General features: G+C 40.0%; 1 protein-coding gene across 1 annotated transcript; it reads left to right on the forward strand.

Annotated features, from left to right (window-relative positions):
• The first annotated feature begins 321 nt into the window (after positions 1–321).
• LOC132266984 (casein kinase II subunit alpha-like) lies at positions 322–22,370 on the forward strand. Its single transcript, XM_059768017.1, has 10 exons — positions 322–905; positions 1,010–1,139; positions 6,703–6,897; positions 9,221–9,378; positions 19,726–19,816; positions 20,288–20,353; positions 21,433–21,515; positions 21,606–21,669; positions 21,755–21,823; positions 22,075–22,370. The coding sequence occupies exons 1-10, from the start codon at positions 439–441 to the stop codon at positions 22,129–22,131; spliced, it is 1,380 nt and encodes a 459-aa protein (XP_059624000.1). The 5' UTR covers positions 322–438; the 3' UTR covers positions 22,132–22,370.
• Positions 22,371–23,989: the final 1,619 nt, after the last annotated feature.

Below are 23,989 nucleotides of genomic sequence, written 5' to 3' on the forward strand. Positions count from 1 at the left end.
ACCGTTAGAAAAGAAAAAAAAAGATAGAAAGATAAACCTAATAAAAAATTTAGTTAGTGTAAAGTTCCCTCTTAAATAACTTCTATAATGATGTAATTTTTTACCGGAACAACTTCTATTTTGAAGTAAATTGGCAAAGCAAATTAAAAAGTAGCATTTATTAAATTGAAAATTTAGTACTCGCATTAGATTTCCAACTCAAAGGAGGAAAAAGGATGGGAGAATAACGAAGAGAGAGAAACTTAATTTACGCATAGAAAATTAATAGAAACGTTAAAAAGAAAAAAAGAAAAAAAAAAAACACAAAGAGATAAAGAGGGAGGAAACAATTTAAAAAAGAAAAAAACATGAAAAAGAGAAGAATGATATGAGAGAGAGAGGAGTTGAAATTGGGTCGTTGCTGCGATTGTGCATTAGGCGATTAAATCCCACCTTTTGATGGCCGTAAGGCCTCTGCAATTCATCATCTGCCACCACCAAAGCAGACTCCTTTCCTCCCCTCTCCACCACTCTTCCTCTCTCTTCCTTTCTCTCTCTAACATTCTCTCTCATCCCGGGTCATCATCATCAGCCACAACCCCAACCCTCATCCTCCGTCGTATCGCTTCCAAGGCCCCACTTTCTCTCTCATCACAACCAAAACACCACAGACAGAGACAAAAACGTCCGCCTCCGCCGCCGCCACAGCCTCCGCCTCCGCCTCCGCCGCACTCCCATCACCTCGAACCTTCTCCGTACTCCCACCGGTTTAGACCGCCGCAGTCTCTGTCGGAAGCCCTGGCGCAGAAGATCGGGAAATCCATCCGCCGCCCCGGCGCCCCCTCCAAGGCTAGGGTTTATACCGACCTCAATGTGATCCGACCCAAGGATTACTGGGATTACGAATCCCTCACCGTCCAATGGGGGTAATCAAACACACACTCGTGTATATATATATTATATAATATTTGATTATATTCTATCATCTATTGGTTGATTGTGTGAATTTGTGTAATCGTTGGTTATATAGGGAGCAGGACGATTACGAGGTTGTGAGGAAGGTTGGAAGAGGAAAATACAGTGAGGTTTTTGAGGGTATTCATTGCTCCAACAATGAGAAATGCATTATTAAGATCCTTAAACCTGTGAAGAAGAAGAAGGTGAGTTCATCATTGTTTGTCAAGTTATTTTCTTTCCCATATTCATGTTTGAATGCAGTGTGTTCAGGATTTGACTATTTTGCTATATGGGTTTGTTACAACACATCTAAAGTTTGTACCTTTATAGAGTTTTTAGTCAAATTGTGATTTTAGTTGCAGAATCCACTATCTCTTCTTTTGGTGAAGAGGTCATTAATAGAGTTTTTACGTGTGGAAACAAGTAGTAGTTTGATAGACTGTAGTGTACATAGAGGTTCCCTAAAATGGATAGTTTTGTTCTATTTTGTTATAAATAAATGTATTTTCAATCAATGTGTATTATGAAAAACAATCTATTGAAATAATTACACTCTTCCTTTGTAAGAGATTATGTGTCTAGAATGACTGATTCTCAGTTTGGAGAGTTCTTTTTGGACCATTTTGCTTGAAAAATTTTCAACTTTGTAACCAAAACTAGTTGTGGTCCAACTGAAAACATAAGAGACTATCGATGATTTGTTTTCAATGTGCAATATAGCTCTTAGGAACTATACTGCAAATATTGCTTCTTTGAGGAATTTACTCTCACGGTGAAGGATTCCTCTTGAAATCAATTTTTTTAGGTTATGGAATAGAGAATCTTTGTTGGCTGATATAATACTTAATTGAATGGAAGGTGTAGCGCCTTAGAGCCTGATTGGTTCAGTTTTTTGAGAACTAGTAAAAAAATCTGCTTGGTTGGCAGTTTCTGAAAATTGTATTTTGAAATTCAGTTAAAAAATGGGAGCTGTTTTCAGAGAACCGTATGTTATAGTTATCTGAACGAGTTATTGTGATATGTTTTTTAAAAAAACTGAACCAAGTAGGCCCTTAGCATTCCGAGTTCATGATATTCTCAATATTTAGTCATTGGAGGTTGTTTGATCCTCTCTCAACAAACTATACTTGGTGGAGATGTCTTGAGAGGGAAATTTTGTTCTATTTTGAAAGTAATTGAGAGACAATTCTCAAGAGTAATTTTGTTCTATTTTGAAGAAAACTGAGAAACATATTTCTTTTTGTGCATTGAGTTTAACAGTAAATACTATTCGTTGAAAGTTGTATAAGAAATTTTCTTTTTTCAGTTAGTAGAAGAGAGGAGCCCATATTGGAACCTGATAAAAACTAAAAAATGATCTGCTAGGAAATTAACAAAATAGCCAGACTTGACACCTTATTACTTTTGGGGAGATTGATTTCTTGCTATATTATGCGTCAACTTCACCAAAGGGATCTTGAGACAATCAAATACTTTTTAATCGAAGTAGAGCACGAGGAACATTTTTTTAAACATCCTGATAGTAAATTCTTGGACCAGAATCACGGTAATCATGTCATAAGTCGATGAATATGGCACTAAATGAACCTGGACAAGAGAGAAAAGGAATGCCAACAACTTCCAAGTAGGGATGAGAATGCGTTGAGTATAGATGTGCCCCTATCTTGATCATGTGTGCTTAGGAGGACTCCTATCTTTTTCCGGCCTGATAGTGGTCATCCCAACTTGTGTTGATTCCGCCTGTGGCCTGCCCCTCTTTGACCCATCCCTCCTCATTTATGGGCCACTAAAGCCACATTTTTTTACTTGTTTATGGAAACGACAGTACTTAAAAATTCAAAATAGACATATATAAATGCACACACATGTATGTATATATTTGGGGAATAATATTATATGTAAAGAACTATTGATACCAAAAAAAAACACAATAGATCTATTGATCAATTTATATGCTGGTATTGTAATATAAGTTTCAAAATGTGAAATTGGAGACAAAAATTCCCTCTGGCTGTGTCAATGGAGAGAGACTGCAATGGCTTCAAGAGAGAGAGGGAGAGAGAGACAGAGAGAGAGAGAGAGAGAGAGGATGTCTATATTGAAAGTTGTGGGAGTGAGATGCCCTAATCAGTGTTACTAAAAGCCCAAGGCTCACCAAGGTACTAGAGGTCCCTCACGCCCGAGTGAAGTGAGTTGCACAATTGAAAATTTAAAATAGCATAATAACATTCATATCTCATAAGTCATATCAATATTTTAAAAATTAATATCAAATATAAAAAAGAAAATCCATCAATTATAGAAGCATCCAATAACCATAAAACAGAGCACAAATTTGTTTTCTTGAAAGGCAAAGCAGAATTTGTTTTTTTGAATGGCAGAACAGAGCACAAAAAGAAATAAATACGTTAACAAAAAAAAAAAAATTGTTAACAAGAAAAGAAAAGAAAAGAAAAAACAGAGCAAAAAGAAAAAGACGCACAGGCAGAAGAAGTAGATGTAGAGACTAGAGAGAGAAGTAGACGAGAAGAGAGAGAAAGTGTTAAGGAAAAAAAGGAGAAAAAACAGGGACCAAAAAATAAAAAAAAGACAGAGAGAGAAGAGAACTATACGAAGAGAGAGATGTAAACAAAGATAAGAAGAGAGGAGTAGAGGATAAGAGAGAGAAGAAGAAGAAAGAACTGACGTGGCTTCGTCGTTCGTCTTTGCAAGTAGGGCTTCGTCGTTCGTCTCACAATCTCACTCTTTCTCTGTTCGGTTAACACCTTGATTCTTGGGCTTTCTTATTTGTTTATACTTTCGAACAAAAGTTCCTTCTCTTGTACACTTGGGCTTTCTTATTTGTTTATTAAGTTGCCAAAAGTAACCTTTTTCGCTTGAGAAATAGAATAATCATATTTAAAAAAAAGAAAAGAAAACCAGTGAGGCGTGCGCCTGACAAACAGGACGAGGCGCGCGCCTAGTAAACATCAGCGAGCCTGGGATGACAACATTAGTGAGCCTCGAGCCTAGGCGCGCCTTTAACAACACTGGTCCTAATTCTTAATGGTCTTGTATATGAAGAAAAGAAATTATACAATAAGGGTTTATGTGTAATTTCATCATATAACTAGGCTGTATCTTATTTCAAACTCTATTCATACTCAATCGATCTAGCTTTTTCTCTCTTGAATCTGTGTACTTCTTCCACCAACCCTTTCCAGACATGTCCTAATAGGGTTTGAATGTGGATGGTACCTGGAAATTTGGTTGATTTCATTCTTATTCCTAATCCATATTATAATATAAAAAGAAACGATCCATTGATTTGGCTACCTTTTCGCACTCACTGCACTAAATTCAATATCACCGGACTCTTGCTTAACAACATGTTGGAAAAATTAAAGGGATTATATTATACAGTATTATAGCATTAAATGGTTTGAAAAATTGACAAAAGTATTGGATTTATGTAGGCCATTATAATGGAAGAATGTCCGAGATACATACAAAATCATGGAATAAAACAAATATGACAAACATTTTTATTTTATTTTAAAAATAACAGAAACACAAAATTTGGTGTCTAAAATATGGGACATTTGTGATGCGTCCTTATTGCTGAGGTCTGTAATGACCAATAATAATGGTATTAAAAACCATTCGGAGTGGATTCATGTTAAAATCTTGATAGCTGACTACTTGATAAGCAAGGAAGTGGAATTTTTGGTAGTTGCTATATGTGTAAAATGTTCATGGGAAGTAGAGCTTATATATCGTGTCTTGTTGCATTACTTTTGTTGCTTGAGCTGTGATATTATGCCACTGCTTTTGGGTCTCTCAGCATGCCTTTCCCGTGGCACACCTTTTTTCTGATATGGTAAGTTGAAGGTCTAATGGTTGTGGTTTGATCACTTGAAAGGTTCCTTTTATAGCACAAGTTGGTGCATATGAAAGACTATAAGCAAGAGAATCTTATAAAAATTTCTGCAAAGTTGAATAGGGCCTCCTGAAATTAATACTCTTTTTGGGATGATGATTTTTCTTCGAAACTCCAACACCCCCGCCCCCCAACAACACACACACACCCGAAGCTTTGGAGTTTCATTTTCTTTTTGTAACACTAAGTAACCTTTGGGGTTATTCCTTCTATTTTCTTGAATATTTGTTTAGTTATTTTTTAATAGCAGGAATGGAATTCCATTGCTTATGAAAAACTTTCAAATAAATGTTGAGGATAGGACAGCCAATCAATGAACCACACCTCTGTTCACAGTAGGGCTTTATAGTTAAAGCCTTTAATTAATATTTATAGTTGTAGCTTTCTTCCTTTTTCTTTTTCTTTTTTATATAAGGAACCGTTATAATTTGTAATTGATGTAAAATTCTTCAACTATATAGGTATTTATCAAAAAAAAATGTAAAATTTTTCAGCTATATAGGTTAAACTACTAAGAAGAAACAATAAAATAATATTTCCACAATGAGACACTTAAATCATTTAAAGGGTTATAAAATTGCATCTTTTTAGATTAAGTGCATGCTTCCTCACATTGTTGCATCCTTTGGATTTTTTTTTTTTGATAAGTAAGAAGTAAATAAAAAGGGGTTCAAAAGGGGAACGCATCCCAAATACAAAAATGGAACCGGGGCTAAGGCCCCAAAGAAGAAAGTAATTAAATCATCAGAAAAGGAGCAAGAACTCTCCTTGACATACTTGAAAAGAGAGCGAATAATAAAAAGTTTCAGCGTTGCCTTAGATGGCTCATTCCCTTCGAACAATCTGCTATTTCTCTCCTTCCAGATGCACCACCAAACGCAATGTGGGACAACTCTCCAGTAATCGCGTATATCCCTTCTCACACGACATCCTCTCCAAGCGTGAATCAAGTCCTTAGAAGAATGTGGCATTACCCAACGCATGCCAAACAACCCAAGAATAAGATTCCAACAGTCGTGCGCCACGGGACAATGCATGAGGATATGATCAACTGACTCACCGTCTTACTTGCATAGGCAACACCAATTGACAAAATCTTTTAGATTAAGTGCATGCTTCCTCATGTTGTTGCTTGTCAAAGGATTTAGTCCCAAATAGGAGTTGATTAATCTTCTTAGTAACAGGTTGTAAACATAAAGTTCTTATCTATGGGTTGATTTACTATTTACTTCATATGGTATCTACTTTTCCTACGATGAATAATTATAGGTAACCAAAGGCCTTGTAGCCTGATGGTACTTCCTCACCTTCCAAAGTAAAAGGTTGAGGGTTCGAGTCCCCATAGGGGCAAAAGTGGGTGTGTGAGTGTGTTTCTTGCCAATGAAAAAAAATAATTGTAGGTAGAGCCTTGCATTACCATGCAAATAGAGACACTTTAAATAAATGTATTACATTATCCTTCCTTTAGTTTAACTGTGAATATTTTCAGCTTCTTAAGTTATTATTATTTCAGTTTATTTGATAAGAGATTCTTCTTATGCATTACTTTGTATGAGATATGGTGGAGGTTAATGGCTTTGTGGTTTTCACTTTTCCAAAAACTCATTTGGGGGTTTGTGATAGTGGGTAGTTCTGCTAGCAGTTTATCGAATGGGAAGATAAACTTCCACACATGTATTATAATACAGACCTACTTTGTTTAATTTTCTTTTATTATAAGCATTGTTTATTAGGTTTATTCATTCATCATTTGTCTTCATGCTTATGGAATTTTACATTTTATTTTTATTGTATATTACAGTAAAAGACCTTGTGAAGACTTACTTTTAGTTATTCTGTTAATGCAGATCAAGAGGGAGATTAAAATTCTGCAGAACCTTTGTGGTGGGCCAAACATTATAAAATTGCTTGATATTGTCAGAGATCAGCAATCTAAAACCCCAAGTCTAGTATTTGAATTTGTGAATAATACAGATTTTAAAGTGCTGTATCCCACACTTTCTGACTTTGATATACGATATTACATCTACGAACTTCTAAAGGCAAGCTTCATATTCTCTTGATTTCTCAGTTGTTGAGATGTTGATTATTATGCAACTGCATTTTCATTCTTGATGCACCTGTCCCCACATTTTATATGATGCTTGACTGAAGCAGTTCTACTTCATATGATTATATATCAGAATTTAAAAAATGCCTGTAATTTTATGTTTTACTTTTTATTCTTCCCCCCACTGCCACTCCCACCCCAACCCACAGATGTTGCTGTGCTAGAATTCTTTCATTTTTGCAATTTGTTCTAATTGATATGAAAGTGGTGCATTTTCTGAGCAAATTATTTGATTTATTTATTTGGATGATATTCCTATGTGAATGAAAAATACCAAACTACTTAGAATGAAAAATTTATAGGACGGTCATTAGGCCAGCCAATCAAGGTGTAAGGGAGATATTGGGACTAGCGCCTATTAGTGGCAAAATAAGAGAAAATAGACTTAGTGATATGGACATGGAGCATAGACCCGTTGATGTGTCCTTAAAAAAGGGAAGATTAGTTTGCATAGGAGGTAAGAGAGCGATGCCGACCAAAACTAATATTGAATGAAGTAATTATAAATGGTTTTAAAAAAATTAAATATTAGATGTGACATGGCGTATAACAAAACAGAATAGAAAAAGAGAATTCGTTCATGTGGGAAAAAGGCAACGATGATGGCGACAACGGTTATGATTTACGTAGGTGATGTACTTCAAAATTTTGATGTCCAATAGGAGTTTCTAGTGTTTCCTGTTTTGAACATATTTTTGGCAATATATAGATGACATCGTGATTTTTTTTTTGAAAGAATTTGTATGATGCATTTAGCAAGTGCTCCAGAACAATATTTTTGGCTATCTATATTTTGAAAGAAGTTTTGGGTGAATTTGGACGCAAATGTTGCCACGAGAGGTTTTAGATGCCGTTTCAATTTCTATCCTCCATAAAAAATTGAGTGATGCAAATTTTTTTTTTGGGACGTCCATGGAGGATGATTTACGGGCTTATATATATTGCCCTCTTTTGGGGGAAAATGAATGAGCTAGAAGGGGGAAACAAGATTATACTTCTCTATTTTTTGTCAAGTTTCAAATAGGTCAAAGTGTCATTTGTTTCAGGTTTAAAACTTAAATTATATGACTGATTGTTGTCTATACTTATAAAAAAATGATTGATTGTTGTCTATCAAATAGTTTATATGTTTGATCTTGATAGTTTTAAAAAGTAGGAGTTCCATTTTTACTTAACAAAAAAAAAAAAAAAAAAAAAATGTAGGAGTTCCATTTTTATTTTTTATAATTTAACAGAAGGTGTCCCAACACCCTTTTGTAGCGGACTAATTCCCTTTAGTTACATGCAAATATGCAATTACTTACCCTAAAGAGACATATATTGGGTAAACCCTGGAGGAGTTGAATGCCAGACCTCTTGGTTATCGAGAGACTCTAACCACCCCAACTGACTTTTGAGGTTGGAGATTAAGAGTTAATTAAATAGGTCTTATGTTTGTATAGTTCATTGAATAATTCCTTCTTGTATACGAAATGCAGATCATTGTTTTTTTACTCAATGAAAATTGAATTTGAGATATATATATGGAAATTAGAAACCTACTTAAGAAATGTTGCATTTCAAAGGAGTTTGGATGACATTAATCTAGTCAGATGACTCTGCTAAATGTTTTTCGATATTGTTTGTGGTTTGTTGCATGTGCTTATTAAAACTCTTTTTTGAGGTTAACTGAAAGGAAAACATAAAAAACACTTTATTTGGGGAGGGGTGCAAAAGAAAAAGATTTATGGACTGTGGCATTTCACTTATGAATGAGGAGGAAGTCAGAACTTAAGTAATTTGGCTTCACAAATGGAACTTGGTGCGGCCAGTAATTCTGTGAGTTCTCTAGTTGGATGCATGCAATGTCTCTGATTTGTTCTCCTTCCCCTTTTTTTTTTTTTTTTTTTTTGTCAGTTAATTGATTAGTCTTCAGGTTGATGTCTTACTTCATGATCTTAAATACAGATAAACGTATATAGTGGTATTGCACCAATGTGCCGTTAGCCCAATGGTATAACTTCTTCAACCTCAAACGAGAGGTGAGGGGTTCGAGCCCCATAGTGGGCAATTTTTGAAATGTGTGTTTGGGTACTTGCCTAACCCACACAAATATATATATGTATATATATATATATAGTGGCATTGCTGTTGATTTGTTTTTGTGAAATATCTATTTTACCGGTTTTTTTCTTTCTTTTATATTTTTTTTATTGAAATGTGATTTTTGTAATAGATGGAATTTTTTTCTAAGTTTTCCAGATCTTTATGTGTAGGCATTAGATTACTGCCACTCTCAAGGTATTATGCATCGAGATGTTAAGCCCCATAATGTGATGATTGATCATGAGAAGCGTAAGCTTCGTCTTATAGACTGGGGCCTTGCAGAGTTCTATCATCCCGGTAAAGAATACAATGTTCGTGTTGCTTCAAGGTTTGTTTACTTTCTGTTTTCTTACTGGAAGTACTTGATTAGCCCGGTTCCCTTGTTATATTCCTCCCCCCACTTCTTATGAAAATTTCCATATATAATTCCTATTATGGTTGTGTGATTAATATTTGAGTTTTTCAGTTTTATCTGATTGTAGCTTTCTATCACCATTTATTCGACTCTTGGAACTTGAAGGGCAACGGGAATTTTTCACGCTTCTATCTCATTGTCAGTGTATTATGTGCCAGTGGACTTTCTAATAAATATATCTAGAATAATGAAACTGTTAACTATAAATTGATTAATTTTAAGATCCATCCACGATAGATTAGGGAGTCACTTTAGTCCTCAGGTAATGCTTGTATGGAGTTGAAATGCATGACCTATATGAAGCATGCCTCCATTTATCACATCCTTGCTTATGATGTGTTGGGCTTGGGCATACAAGTAGAACTGTAGAATAAGAAATTTTGGTACAAAGGCTGTAGAAAAAAAAAATTTGATGGTCAAGTTGTGGAGAGCTTGACTATGCTAGTTTTGTTAATGTGACGTCTTGCTTCTGCACGGATAACATTTAAGTGATCCGTGAATCTTGTTCATTAACATTGAACTTCACCATTCTACAAGTGTGTTGTTAAAAAGGGCAGTTCCATCACTTATGTGGAAGTTTAGTCACATGGTATGGTTGGGATACTTGTCTTCGTATGGTATGTATGGGAAACATCTTTTATGGAAACATCTTTTTATGTAATTACAGTCTCAGTGCCTTTTCTTGAGTTCTACAATTATGTGTCATATTTTGCGGCCCTTAGATATGTGATGATAGCAGAGTTACTAATGATGTGAAAAGGTGGAGATCTGGGCTAACTCTAAAGGAGAGAACATGACAGTTGAAAATAAGTAGTTGTTAAAGGAGCCTATGACTGGTTTGTGGGATTAGAAGTGGTGTATAGTCATAAGTGGATTGACTTATTAAGTTCTTGACCCTAAGTGCGGGCTAATGGCTTCTTTAGACATGGCCGAATCAGGAAATATCTAGGCAAAGACCATTCTGCAAAGAGGGATTCAAAGGGGGCCTCATGGTTCTTTTGACGTCTAATGGGATGTCGTTGGTATAAGATAACATACAGTGATAAACTTGTCCAGACCAACGGAGAAAGCTTCCTCGTAGTAGAGATGAGGCTGGAGTCCACTACTCCGATCAGTCACCGGAGTCATAAACTCTGGTGAAATCCTCTGTTATTTTCCTTCGCGTTTCTCTTTTTCTGTTGGTGTCGGTGTTTGCGGTGGTTCGGGGTGGTTTTTTGTTGATTTCATGAGAGCTCTCAACGGTTAGAGGCCGTCTTTTCTGGAGGTCGCTAGTCTTCCTTGTCTGGATTTGAAGGGCGAAGAAGAGTGCTTCTCTTCCTCCGGTGATTTCGTCTTTTCAATGGATAATCGCAGCACGTCTTCTCGCTAGCGTACGCTTAGGGCATGTCTTGTTGGGAGATTTGATAGGGAGTTGGGGTCTCTTAAGAACATTGAAGATTGGGCTACGAGGGTTTAGTCGATATCGGCTGGCGTTAGGGTTTCTACTTTGCCTGATGGGCTTTTGCTGTTTCGCTTCCCGTCGGTCATGGCGGCTGTGAAGGTTCTTGATTACGGAAAGAAGACATGGGGTGACTCTCAGTTGTTCATTGACTACTGGTACTACAAGGTCAGGTGTTCTGGGTTGAGAGAGAAGTTTAAATGCCGGAGAATCATTGTGTTTGGTCTTCCTCTCCACCTTTGGTGTCAGAAACTTTTTGTTGCTGTGGGGGACCTGTGTGGTGGATTCCGGAACGTCGAGGCGTTCGAGATGAGCGATACGGAGAGGATCGTCATCACTGTGGATGAAGGTGGTGTGATCCCGGAGTCTATTATTGTGGAGAATAGTCAGCGAGCTTTTCGTCTCTCTCTCACAGAGGAAATCGCCCCTTCTCTTGAGCCGATCTCCAAGTTTCGTGGTAGATCTGAGGTTTTCAATCCTTTGGAGGTGACGGATAGGGGGGCTCGTTCGTCTCATAGATCAGTTTTCGGGGGTGGGCGTGAATCGGTGACTCATAGAAAGGCTCTGCAAAGTCGCCGGAAGCAGGGAAAGGGACGAGTGCATTTCCACGCGCCGGAGATTAGTGGGAAGGAACGCCTGGTTAGTGGGACACGTGGTTGGAGGACGGTTCCCCCTCGTTGTGAGTGGAATCCAGCTAAGGGCACACATGCCTTGGCACGTGAGGCGGTCGGGAATTTGAATTCCTCTTCTGATGGGCTTACTTGGATAGGGCCTAACCAACGTGGGCCTGGGAAGGTTACTTTGAAGGCTGATGGCAGGGCTGGGCATTTTGGGCCCAATTCGGTTGGGCGTTCATTTTCTTCTGGATCTGGACTTGAAGGTTCGCGGGCCATGAACAAGGCTTGACAGGTCAGGCCCATTCTTAAGCCTCTCTCTACTTCTCGGTCTTCTCTTGCCAAGCCCAATCATTCTAGTTCTAGATAAGTTGCCTGGGCCAAATAGAAGCCTCTCTATTTCCATTAATGGGCTGCAGCCCAATGTCACGGGCCTAGAGATTTGGTGCAGCCACACGGCCCGTGTGGCACCAAGGCGTTGCTTCGGCTTGCGCAAGTGCCCTGGTCAGCCACCACGACCTGCCCTCCCAAGGATACATGCTGACTGGTTTTGGCCTGCCATGGCCTCGTCAGGGGAACTGCTCCAGCTCCCGACCAGTTTGTGCAGGGATGGCCAACTCCCTTCTTCATAGTCAAGTCCACGACTATCGACAAGCACCTCGAACTGAACCGAGTCGACCTGCCTGAACTCTGAAGAGGTACCATCCTGTGGTCCTGCACGCCCCTTCCCTGGAACCATTCCAAGTCAATGAATGTTCTTAGCCAACCAGCATGCGTGTCTTCTATGCTCATGCCGTCGTTAAGAATCGAAACGTGACATTCTCCCCCACCCAAATCCTGCGACGCCCTCGTCGCAGTGCGGCGCTGACTCCGCTGCGTCCAACATTCCAAAGTCTCTCTCCTCCAAGTGGAATGCTCGCCTGCCCACCATCGCTTCCTTGTACAACCCCTGGCTGCACTCGCCTAATGATAGGGTTTCGGGCTAAATGGACGCCCACTTCTTCGGGACGCAACCCCACGTTATGCCGCCTCCGTGACACCACGAGCAAACAAGGGCCCTCCGGTTGACTTGATACCCGCCCTTCACAATGGTTTGCATGCCTCTTGAATTTGCAAGAACTTTGGTGAGCGCGGCTCTCCGGCCATCCGATGCGCGCGGCCCTCTGGCTTCAAAGGACGCGTCTTCTAGGGGAGATGGAGGCTCTCCTCCAATAGCATTGATTGCCCACCGACGCTACTTCAGTGCACCGTCTTTATTCTCAAGACCCCCGGATCGACAAGGGGGCACACCTATGTGCTTTACCCCAAGTCCTGCTCTGATACCATTTGTCACGGGCCTAGAGATTTGGCGCAGCGGTACGACCTGTGCGGCGCCAAGGCGTTGCTTCGGTTCGCCCAAGCGCTCTGGTCAGCCACCACGACCTGCCCTCCCAAGGATACATGCTGACTGGTTTCGGCCTGCCATGGCCTCGTCAGGGGAACAGCTCCAGCTCCTGACTAGTTTGTGTAGGGATGGCCAACTCCCTTCTTCATAGTCAAGTCCACGACTAGCGACAAGCACCTCGAACTGAACTGAGTCGACCTGCCTAAACTCTGAAGAGGTACCATCCTGTGATCTTGCACGCCCCTTCCCTAGAACCATTCCCAGTCAATGAATGTTCTTAGCCAACCAGCATGCATATCTTCTATGCTCATGGCATTAGGAATCGGAACGTGACACCAAGCCACCTTCTGAAACGGCTTCTAGAGGCGATTCTCACAAATTAGTTGCTCCGAAACAACCGAAGGATGATGTGAGACACTGGTCGCAGGTGGAAAAGGAGAATTGGGTCTCTGTGAGTTCGAATACGATGAAGGGATCTGGTCTGAGATCGACGATGTTCAGGTACGATGCGTGTTGTCAGAATCTGCTATCTGGTAACAGTTTTGGGTTGCTCCAGTCAAGCTCCCTTTGTGAGGACGAGACTCGCAGCTGTGACTCCCTTAAGAAGGATGTGTCGAGTTGGTCTAATAAGTCTGGTTGAAGATGGACCAGAAAGGACAAGCAAAAATGGGTCGCCCGCAACACTCCTGAACCGGGTAAGTCCCCCCCTTCTTGTTCTCGTAACTCCTCCTTTTCTCATTCTTCTCTCTCTTCTCCCTCTTGTTGGTTGAGGAGGATGGAGGTGGGGAATGGTTTTGTTGATATGTCACGGAGGCTTTCACCAGTGGTTGAGGTGGGCAATGAGACTGTAGATACGGCTGATTTAGGGTGTAGGTTTTTTGGACCGTTAGAAAGGGATGGGACGGTCGGTCTGTTTTTGGATGGGGGTTCGGATCGTGTTAGCGAAGGGCCAGAGGATTCTTGTTTGGATTTTTCCTCCTCTTCTCATCAAATGGTTATGTCTGGGTTTGACATAGGGGGGATGGTCAAGCCTCAGCTTGATTTGTGTCTTCCTAAGGGGGATGAATTGGTGCCATCTCAGTCAGTTTGTGAGCCAAACTTGATAACTGTTTGCGTGGGAAAGGATACCCGTATCGTTCTCAATGAGGAATTAACCTATTTGTTGGTGAAGGAACTATAGAAACATAGGCGCCTGACTGATGCGCCTTCGTGTGATTCAGCATCCTTTTCTGAGGTTCATGATAATGGGGTGGATAGTGGTGCTGAATGGGAGACCTGTGGGGATGTGATTGAGGAGGGCGAGAAAGGGGAGGCTGATGGGAAATGGGAGGATCGGTGTCGGTCCTTGGATATTGTCCTTTGGGAGGAGGAGAGCTTCTTGGATTTGGGCTGTTGACCCTCTGGCAGTTGTTCATCCGGAGGGGATGGCCAGTGACCTTGTTAGGAAGGAGTGTGATGATCTTGGCAAGGACGGGGTTTTGAACAACATAGGGCCCACGAGTGATTTGCTGGGTGTTTCTTGCAAAGGTAATCGTGAGCAGGCTTTAGCTATTCTTTAGGCTACGGTGGAGGGGAAAGAAGGGGAGATGATTCAGTTTTCTAGAAGGAGGAGGAAGAAGACTCAACCCTCTTGGAAAGGGGAGAGGGAGCTGCGTAATCTCTGATGTGATGTGAATTTTGATGGGGCTCTTGTGGGGGAGAAGGTGAAGGGGGGTGTTAAGAAGGGAGGGAGGGGTAGGGGGTGGAGGGTGCTGTTGTTTTTCCATGAAGCTACGACTTCTATTCTGGAATGTCCGTGGCCTCAATGACCCGGGCAAGAGCAAGGTGGTGAAGATGGCTGTGACGAAATGGGGGGTTCATTTGGTGTGTCTCCAAGAAACGAAGATTGATTCTACGACTGATAGAGTCGTCAAGAGCCTTTGGGGTAGTAGGTTTGTTGAGTGGGAGGCGCTTGATTCAGTTGGGACTTCTGGAGGTATTCTTTTGATGTGGGATAGGAGATGGATGGATAAGGTGGATGTGTGCAGGGGGCTGTTCTCTGTGTCTTGTGCCTTTGTGTTGGAAGAGGATAGCTTCCCTTGCGCTTTTTCAGGTGTCTATGGGCCAGTGGATGATTGTGAGAGGCTTGTGTTGTGGGAGGAGATTTGTGCAGTTCAGGAGATGTGGTCTCTTCCTTGGTGTGTGGCAGGTGACTTTAACGTGGTAAGATCCCCGATGGAGAGGTCTACAGGTGGGTCATGGACTCCGGCTATGATGCTTTTCTCGGAGTTTATCAATGATCATCAACTTATTGATCTCCCTTTGGAGGGAGCTGCTTTCACTTGGTCTTGTGGTAGCGAGATGCCTACTTTTTCACGTCTGGATAGATTCTTGATCTTCGGAGAGTGGGATGAGTAGTTTCCGGATGCAGTTCAGGCTGCGTTGGCTAGGGTGATGTTGGATCACATTCCTTTGGTTTTGGATTGTGGAGGTTTGAGCCCTCGTCGCACTCCGTTCAGATTTGAAAATATGTGGCTTAGAGCGGCGGATTTTCAGGGTTTGGTGCGGACTTGGTGGGAGGAGGACATGGTGGTGGGTACTTCGAGTTTTATCCTTGCAGGAAAGCTTCGTATTCTGAAGGATAAAATTAAAATATGGAATAAGGAGGTGTTCGGGAATCTGGAGTAGAGGAAAAATAGGGCTCTCACTGATATTGCAGAGTTTGATAGATTGGATACTGCGGGAGGCCTTGAGGAGTCTCAACGGTCTAGGAGAGCTGCTTGTCAGGCTGAATGTGCTGAGATTGTGGTGATGGAGGAGATCTCATGGCGGCAGAAATCTCGGGCTTTGTGGCTCAAAGAAGGTGACCGTGATACTAAGTTCTTTCACCGAACGACCAATGCACATAGGAGGGGCAATCATATTGGTCAAATTTGGGTGGATGGTTCGCTGTTGACTTCTGATGAGGAGGTGCGAACGGGGATTGTTTCTTTTTATCAGAGGTTATATACTGAGCCTCTTTGCTGGAGGCCAAGACTTGATGGTCTTCATTTTGACTCTATTTTAGTGGAGGATAGGGATGGGTTAGAGAGATCTTTTATGGAGGAGGAGAACCTGATGGCTTTGAAGAGTTGTAATGGTGATAAAGCTTTAGGCCCGGATGGTTTCACTATGTGTTTCCTCCTGGAAAGCTGGGAGGTGGTCAGACAGGAGATTATGGGCACTTTTAATGAGTTTCATTCCACTGGGAAGTTCGAAAAGTCATTGAGTGCTTCTTTTATTGCTTTGATTCCTAAGAAGGGGGGAGCTTCTGATATTAAGGACTTTCGACCTATCAGTTTGATTGGGTGTTTGTATAAACTCATCGCCAAAGTCTTGGCCTCAAGATTGAGAGGGGTTTTGGACGGAGTCATTTCAGAGTCTCAAAATGCGTTTATTGGGGGGCAGACAGATTCTGGATTTTGCTCTTATTGCCGGTGAATGTGTGGACTTTAGGCTTCGTAGCGGTGTTCCCGGAGTTTTGTATAAGCTGGACATCAAGAAAGCCTATGATCATGTTTGCTGGAATTTCTTGTTCTATTTGCTTGAGAGGATGGGTTTCGGTGAGAGATGGAGGAAATGGATTGTTACTTGCGTTTCGTCTGTCAGATTCACGGTGTTGGTTAATGGATCCCCTTCGGGGTTTTTTTGGTAGTTCTCGTGGTTTGAGGCAAGGGGACCCCCTCTCCCCTTTTCTTGTTCATCATTATTATGGAGGCTTGTAGCAGGCTGATGAGGAGGGCTGTTACCTTGGGGCTTTTTCGGGGCTTCAAGATTGGTCCTGAGGCAGTTCATCAATTGGAGATTTCTCACTTGCTGTTCGCGGATGATACATTGGTTTTTTGTGAGGCAGAGGTGTCCCAATTGAGATACTTGAGATGTGTCCTGGTTTGTTTTCTGGCTGTTTTTGGTTTGAGAATCAATGCGGGCAAGAGTGTGCTTGTCCTTGTGGGGGAGGTTCAGGAGGTGGATTCCCTGGCAGCTGTTCTTGGATGTAGGACGGGTTCCTTCCCTATTTCTTATCTGGGTTTGCCCTTGGGGGTCTCCTCAAGAAGGGTGGGTTGCTGGACCCAGTTATTGAGCGCTTCGAGAGAAGGTTGGCTGGATGGAAAAAATAATATCTTTCGAAGGGAGGAAAAGTTACGTTGGTGAAGAGTGTCATGTCCTACCTCCCAACATATTTCCTTTCTCTGTTCCAGATTCCCTCTTCTGTGGTCAGGAGAATTGAGATGATTTAACGCAACTTCCTTTGGGGTGGTTGGGGGGAGCAGTTTAAGTATCATCTTGTTCGGTGGGAGCAGGTCTGCAAGCTTTTCAAGTCAGGAGGCATTGGGATTTGGAGGTTGGTCCCATTCAACAGGGCCCTTCTTGGCAAATGGCTTTGGAGGTTTGGCAGTGAAAGACATAGATTTTGGAGGAAGATCGTTGCTTGCTGGTTTGGGGAGGATAGAGGGGGTTGGTTTGCTAGACAGGCTAGATCTGCTATCAGCGTGGGTGTGTGGCAGTCTATTGGGAGGGGTTGGGATGAGTTTTCTAAGCATATTAGATTCAGAGTCCGGGAAGGTCGGAGTGTCCGGTTTTGGGAGGATCCTGGTGTGAGGAACGTCCCTTGTGTCAACGGTTTCCAAGGTTGTTTAGGATTGCTGTGGATTGCCATGCTTTGGTTGCTGACTGCTATCGCCTTGATAGCGGTAAGTTATCTTGGGATGTTCAGTTTCGGTGAGCTTTTTAGGATTAGGAGCTGGATGATGTCACTGCTTTTTTGGACCTTTTGTATCGACAGGAGGTGGAGGGCACTGGGGTGGACCTTTTGACTTGGGTGCCTTCTTCGCAGGGGACTTTTCAGGTCCGGTCTTTCTTCTTCTGTCTTTCTAGTTTTCAGGGTGGCTTTTTTTGCTTAGACTGCTGCTCGGGGCAAGATCCTGACTCTGGACAATTTGAGGAAGAGGAGACATGTCATTGTTAATCGGTGTTGTCTGTGTATGACCGATGGAGAGTCTGTGGATCACCTTCTTTTGCACTGCCCAGTGGGCCATGACTGTTGGAGCCTTATGTTGGGTCTTTTTGGCATTCAGTGGGTTATGCCTCGGACCTCACGAAGTCTTATCGATATTTGGAGGGGACAGAGGGTGGGGGCTCGAGTACACGACTTCTGGAGGGTGACTCCCCTCTGCATTTGGTGGTGTTTATGGAAAGAACGCAATAGAAGATCCTTTGTTGGGGAGGAGTTACCCATTGGGGCTCTTAAGTATTCTATCATTTGTTCTCTTTTTAGTTGGGGCATGGGGAGAGTGTGTTCTTCCGTTGAGGAGTTCTTGGACTTTTTGGGGTCTTTGGATCCTTAGGCTTTCTTTTTTGCTTTGACTCTTGTACAGCTTTTAGGATGCGTTCCCCTTTTGAATGCTTTCTAATACAATTTTACTTATCAAAAAAAAGAAGAAGATAACATACGGGGAAATGATTAGACCAAATCACAGCATTTGGTAGTGTCACTTATGGTCATAACCCATTAGGTAATAATTAATGGAGTATGGTTGTGTGCTAAAATGCCATATGAAGTGCAGATGCGGTAGGTGATGCAGTCAAACATCAAATTGTGAGGATTATAAGTATGGCTTATCTTGAGGATTGGGGTGAAGGGACCATTGGTCTCTTTTCTTTCGAAATTGATCGAGGTGTATGCACGTGGGGTGATGTTATCTTGATGAATCTTGATCTTCAACCTACAAGCCAAGTACCCTAGGATCCCCATAAAATAAGATATTGACTAATGCAAGTCTCCTGAGCCCTGCTTCCAACTTAGAAGAGTCTTTGTAATGGCACAGTTATTAGTCTGAGTAACTTGAGAAGTTTCCACTTTTTGGCAAATATGAATATGCACGATATATTATAGGCTACCCGAATTAATATGTAGTCTTTTTGTTTGGTTGCCGGTGATTTGACAGTTGTCGTAACTTACTAAGATCACCTGCAATGTCTGATCTCAAAATGGGCTCTGTTTTGGCGGTTGTTGGCTACATAGGAAGGGTATGCACGTTACCAATTTGAATATGAATATGCACGTTACCAATATCTATATCACGGATCGGATCGGATTTTTAGCCCAATCCGTAATCTAATCCGTGAACTACGGATTTCATATTATTGAATCCACCACCAATCCGTGAGTCGGATCGGAATCACGGATAGGCGGATCAAATGCACACCCTTAGGAGATTTCATTTACAATTTGTGAACTCAAAATGAAATTGTGAACTATAGGTTAATCGGCTCTCAACTCTCTGATCCGCAAGCTGAGAGTGCGTAGGTCCACTTGGATGGATGTGTCGTTTGACTCTGCTTATGAATCAGAGACCGCCAAATCACTTGAATCATAGACCACTCTCACCCAATGTCCCAAAAAAGTATAAAAAGAGAAAAAAAAAGAAGAAAGAATTGTATGCCACAATTGTTGCTAGTTTATAAGGGTGAACAATGTAAATGAAATTCTTAGCTCTTTTAAATGCCTTCTTCTGTGAGTCATTTTTGTCTTGTGTGCGATAGAATGAATTAGCACTTCATATTACCATCATCCTCCTCCTCCTCCTCCTCCTCCTTGCCTTGCCTTTATACCTTTATCCATAGCTTCATATGCATTTTTTTTTTTTTTTTAAACTTCAATTTTTGGTTCAAAAATTGTCTCATAGTTACTAGCAAACTATTGAGCCACACAAAGTGCAGAAGTTCTTTAGGTTTCGTATGTAGTTATATCTTCTCATGAACTGATACATGTCTCCTGCCCCCTCTTATTTACCTTATGATTGCAGATATTTTAAAGGCCCCGAGCTTCTTGTTGATTTGCAAGACTATGATTACTCATTAGACTTATGGAGCCTTGGATGTATGTTTGCTGGAATGGTGAGCATTTCCCTCTGTGCTATTGATTTTTTTTATTTGGTAGGCTGAACCTTTATCATTTTCAGTTTCGGAATTTTTTAAACAGATGTCAAGCATTTTTCATGCTTTCCACATATTCACATTTAACTCTGGTGTATATTTATGCAAGTGGCCTGGACATATCAATTGATGAGCCTCCTCCTCGTCAGCCTCGGCCTGAGATTCACGCTAATCTTATTATCTTTACAGCTAGATAATGGAATTATTGTGTGAACCTGATTTAGAGAGATTTATATTAAGATTAGTGTCTTAAATTTATGGGTAGGTAGTAGATTCTATTGGTGATGCTATATATAAGTAAATTTTGATCTGCTTGCATATCATCCACGGGTGGCAGATGGCGAGGAGGTTCAAAATTTGGTACCACACCAAGGTATGTAAAGGTGTCTCTCTCATATGATTCTTATTGTAAATGTTTCTTGTGGTGTACAGATATTTCGTAAGGAGCCATTTTTCTATGGGCATGATAATTATGATCAACTGGTCAAAATTGCCAAGGTACGGGAAACAATTTAAGATAGGTTGCAGTTTCTAATAACTACTACTTTTAAGTTTTAACAATATAATGTGGTTATATACAGAGGTGCTTACCTGTATGAAAGTTGAAACAGCATATTTCCATACCTGCAAGTATCTATGTGTATAGGGTAATTGTCAACAAAATGCCCGAGCTTGCTTGATTTTTGGCGGAGCAGAAAATTTATGTGTTGTGACTTTTTGTGTTGAACTTGATTACTTCATTATATCACATTGGCCCCCAACAAAATTTTCTTTTTCATTGTTGCAAAAACTTCTGATGATCTTGTCATTTTATTCACCCGTCTTATTTCGGTCATTTTTTTGGGGGTATGTTTTTGAAATCTGTGTCCCAACCGTTTGGTGATTTATTTTGTCATGAATGGCTTTTTGAGACATAAAATAAGTGTTTCTCTCAGATAAAATCAATAAAGTGATATTTAATACATTAATTTTGATATACTTGAAAGGACAATCATGGTTTTGAATATATTATTGAGCCATTGTTCTCAATCCCCTTGATAGATACATCAGTTGGCAATTGGTTGAATTTCAGTACTTTGTATTCCTTTGTCCTTAAAATCTATTTTACTAAGTTTTGCATATTGAGGCCATGGGTTTGAAACAAGGAATCAACGGAGGTAAGGCTGCATATATCTAACACTCCCCAGATCCTGCAATGACGGGAACCTCGTGCACTGGGTTTGCCCATTTTTTGTCTGTAACCGAATTCAACCTACTCACTACTTGGCTCGACTCTGCTTGTATAGATCCCTATATTTGTATACATTAGCAATGCTTTTTTGTTTATTTAGGTTCCCCTGCTTCTATTATTCTTGATCATTGCTGGAAGCATGCTATTTCTTGCGTTAGCTTGCAGGTGTATGGGGCCTAACATCACTTATTTGATATAATTAAACAAACATTTGCTCTGCTAGACCACCATCTATGCCCGTGTGTGTTTTTATTATTAAATTTGTTCAAGTCTGTCTCTATTAATAATATTTACTAGGAATAAATAGAAATTGAACTTATTAAAGTCACTTCTTTTGCTTCTGTAGGTACTTGGGACAGATGACTTAAATTCTTATTTGAATAAGTATCGCTTAGAGTTAGATCCGCATCTTGCCGCACTTGTTGGGAGGTTGGTGACATACTGAAGTTCCACTGAATCTTATTATAAAAAGCTAGTGGTTTCAACATAAAAATCTTTTTTTGTCGTCTATTGATATAGGCATAGCAGGAAACCGTGGATTAAGTTCATCAATGCCGATAATCAACATTTGGCTGTTCCTGAGGTAGAAACTTCTGTCATTTGTAACAAATCTTAAAACGTTTTCTTCGCCTTGTATTCTACTAAAACCTGCATTTATTCTTTTGAAGGCAATTGACTTCCTTGACAAGTTGCTGCGATATGATCATCAAGAAAGGCCAACTGCAAAAGAAGCAATGGTAAAAACACGTACTTTGTGAGAATATCAGCTCTAACTACTGCAAACACACACACACACACACACACACACAAGATACTTGAGATTTTTTGGTATGGTTTGAATGCGTAACAGAGTTACGAGAAGGTTTGCAAGTTAACATACTTATGTCCCGTTTACATATAACAGTGATTGAGAGACTGAACTAGTGAGTTGGACATTGAGTGAACACAAATAACGTTATATAATTTGCTTGATTCTTGATTCGTGCAGGCTCATCCTTACTTCTACCCGGTAAGAAACGCAGAAAGCAGCAGAACTCGTGGCTAGTATCTGACCCAAAGATGCAGTCAACAATTGTGTCTTCTTGTTCTTTTTAATTTCAATGTACTTGTTTAAGAGCTAGTTAAGTTTGCATTTAGAAAGTTTTGTGTGATTTGGTCATCAATTGTCAATTTGTTTGGATTATAATTTTATGGACGTGTGGATTGGTTGAACTCAACGTTATATTTTTACATGAATGGTTGATTAAATTAAAAACAAAGTCCCCTTTCTTTTGTTTCCCTCAATTTCTGGTCAGCTAATTTGGGCATTCTTATGTGTGTTTTTGTTTGTTTAAAATACAAATGATTTTCCCAAGAAATGGAATGGAAAGTTTTACTGAGATATGTCACACTTTATTTTTCAATGTAAGATTGGAGGGGATTAACTGAACAGACTTTGCCTCTCTAGTTTGTGTTTGTTGTGAAAGTCTACAATACCCCGGTTTCCGTACATGGGGTCTCTCAGCCGTTGGATAACCACCACATCCAACGGCCTCGAACCTCGCCCGGGTTACGTGTAAATTCTGTATTCAGCATTGATCCGAAATGGCCATGATTGGACCCAGTTTTCCAATCATGGGCAAACCTTGATCTTGCCTCTGGGAATGAATTTTCATTTTTACTTGTAAGAACTCATGAGGAGGCAGTTGCTAACCAGGAGAGAAAATTAGAAAAATATTAGGGTTATAAGGATTTATGGTCATAGTGGAGAGGGAAAATTTAAAAAATATTAGGGTTATGCGAAAATGAAAAACAGTGTTTCCTGTTACTGGGTTTTTTCTAATTCTTTTTTCGAAGAATAATTTAAAGAATGTCAATCCCATGAATATTTGAATTAAAATTTTCAATTGTTTTTTTCTGTCTATTCTTAGAAATTTAAACTGAACATATCCTTCTTGTTAAACGAAACATTAAATGATATTTGTTCATTTAAAATAAAAATACTAGTACGACAAAATAGTGAAATAGCTGTACATGTGATATAAAAGTTATTACAACTTTAGTAAAAAAATTAGAAATGAGTTAAAATTTTATAATACTAATACTCAATCCATGTAAAATTTCATATTTATATAGGACCTAGCGTGGGACCAGTGGAGACGGATGCTCTCACTAGATTTTTACCTCAATTTTTTTAGAATTTATGAAATTACCCCCGCCAAAATTACAATTTGCTCCCATTGGATCTTTTATTTTTGTATTTTATATTTCAAATTTTTGAGAATTTATGAAGATGCTCCCACTAAAATTACAATTCGCTCTCCTTGAATTTTTTTTTTTTTTTTTGCATTTATACTTTAAATTTTTTAAAATTTATAAAAAAAACGCCATTAAAATTACAAAAACAGATCCACTATATAAGTTTGCTTTATATATAGTCATGTTCAAGCCATACTCGTTCCTATTTTTTTTTATTTTAAATTTGACGAATGTGAGCTATTTTGTTGGCATCCACATTCCTGTCCTTGAGTTGGAATGTGGGCTGGGTTGGTATTATCCACATCTTTAGTTGCATTAAAAGGTAACAGATTTTAAGACCTTTTTTTTGTTAGTCGTTACTACTTTTTATTATCTCGAGTCCACAATGATATAAAGGGCTGTCCTAAAATATTTTCAGAGTACTATACAATATACATACATATATGTGTGTGTGTGTGTGTGTGTGTGTGTGTTTATATATATATTACTTGAAAAAGTAATTGCTCCACTCTTGTATAACAGCAGAGGATCTCCAAGTAAACAAGAATCCCAGAAAAAGAGTAAACAAAGTGATAATAATTGGAGACAAGTTTAAGTCAATTGAAATCCAACTTGTTGCTTTTGATACACTGGGCAATCAGTTCAATATAAGGGGCCATCCATTT

The sequence above is a fragment of the Cornus florida genome, unplaced genomic scaffold, assembly GCF_030987335.1.
Source record: "Cornus florida cultivar Cherokee Brave unplaced genomic scaffold, ASM3098733v1 CherokeeBrave_3.0.0_Hap2_Chr07, whole genome shotgun sequence".
In the NCBI taxonomy this organism is placed as follows: Eukaryota; Viridiplantae; Streptophyta; class Magnoliopsida; order Cornales; family Cornaceae; genus Cornus; species Cornus florida.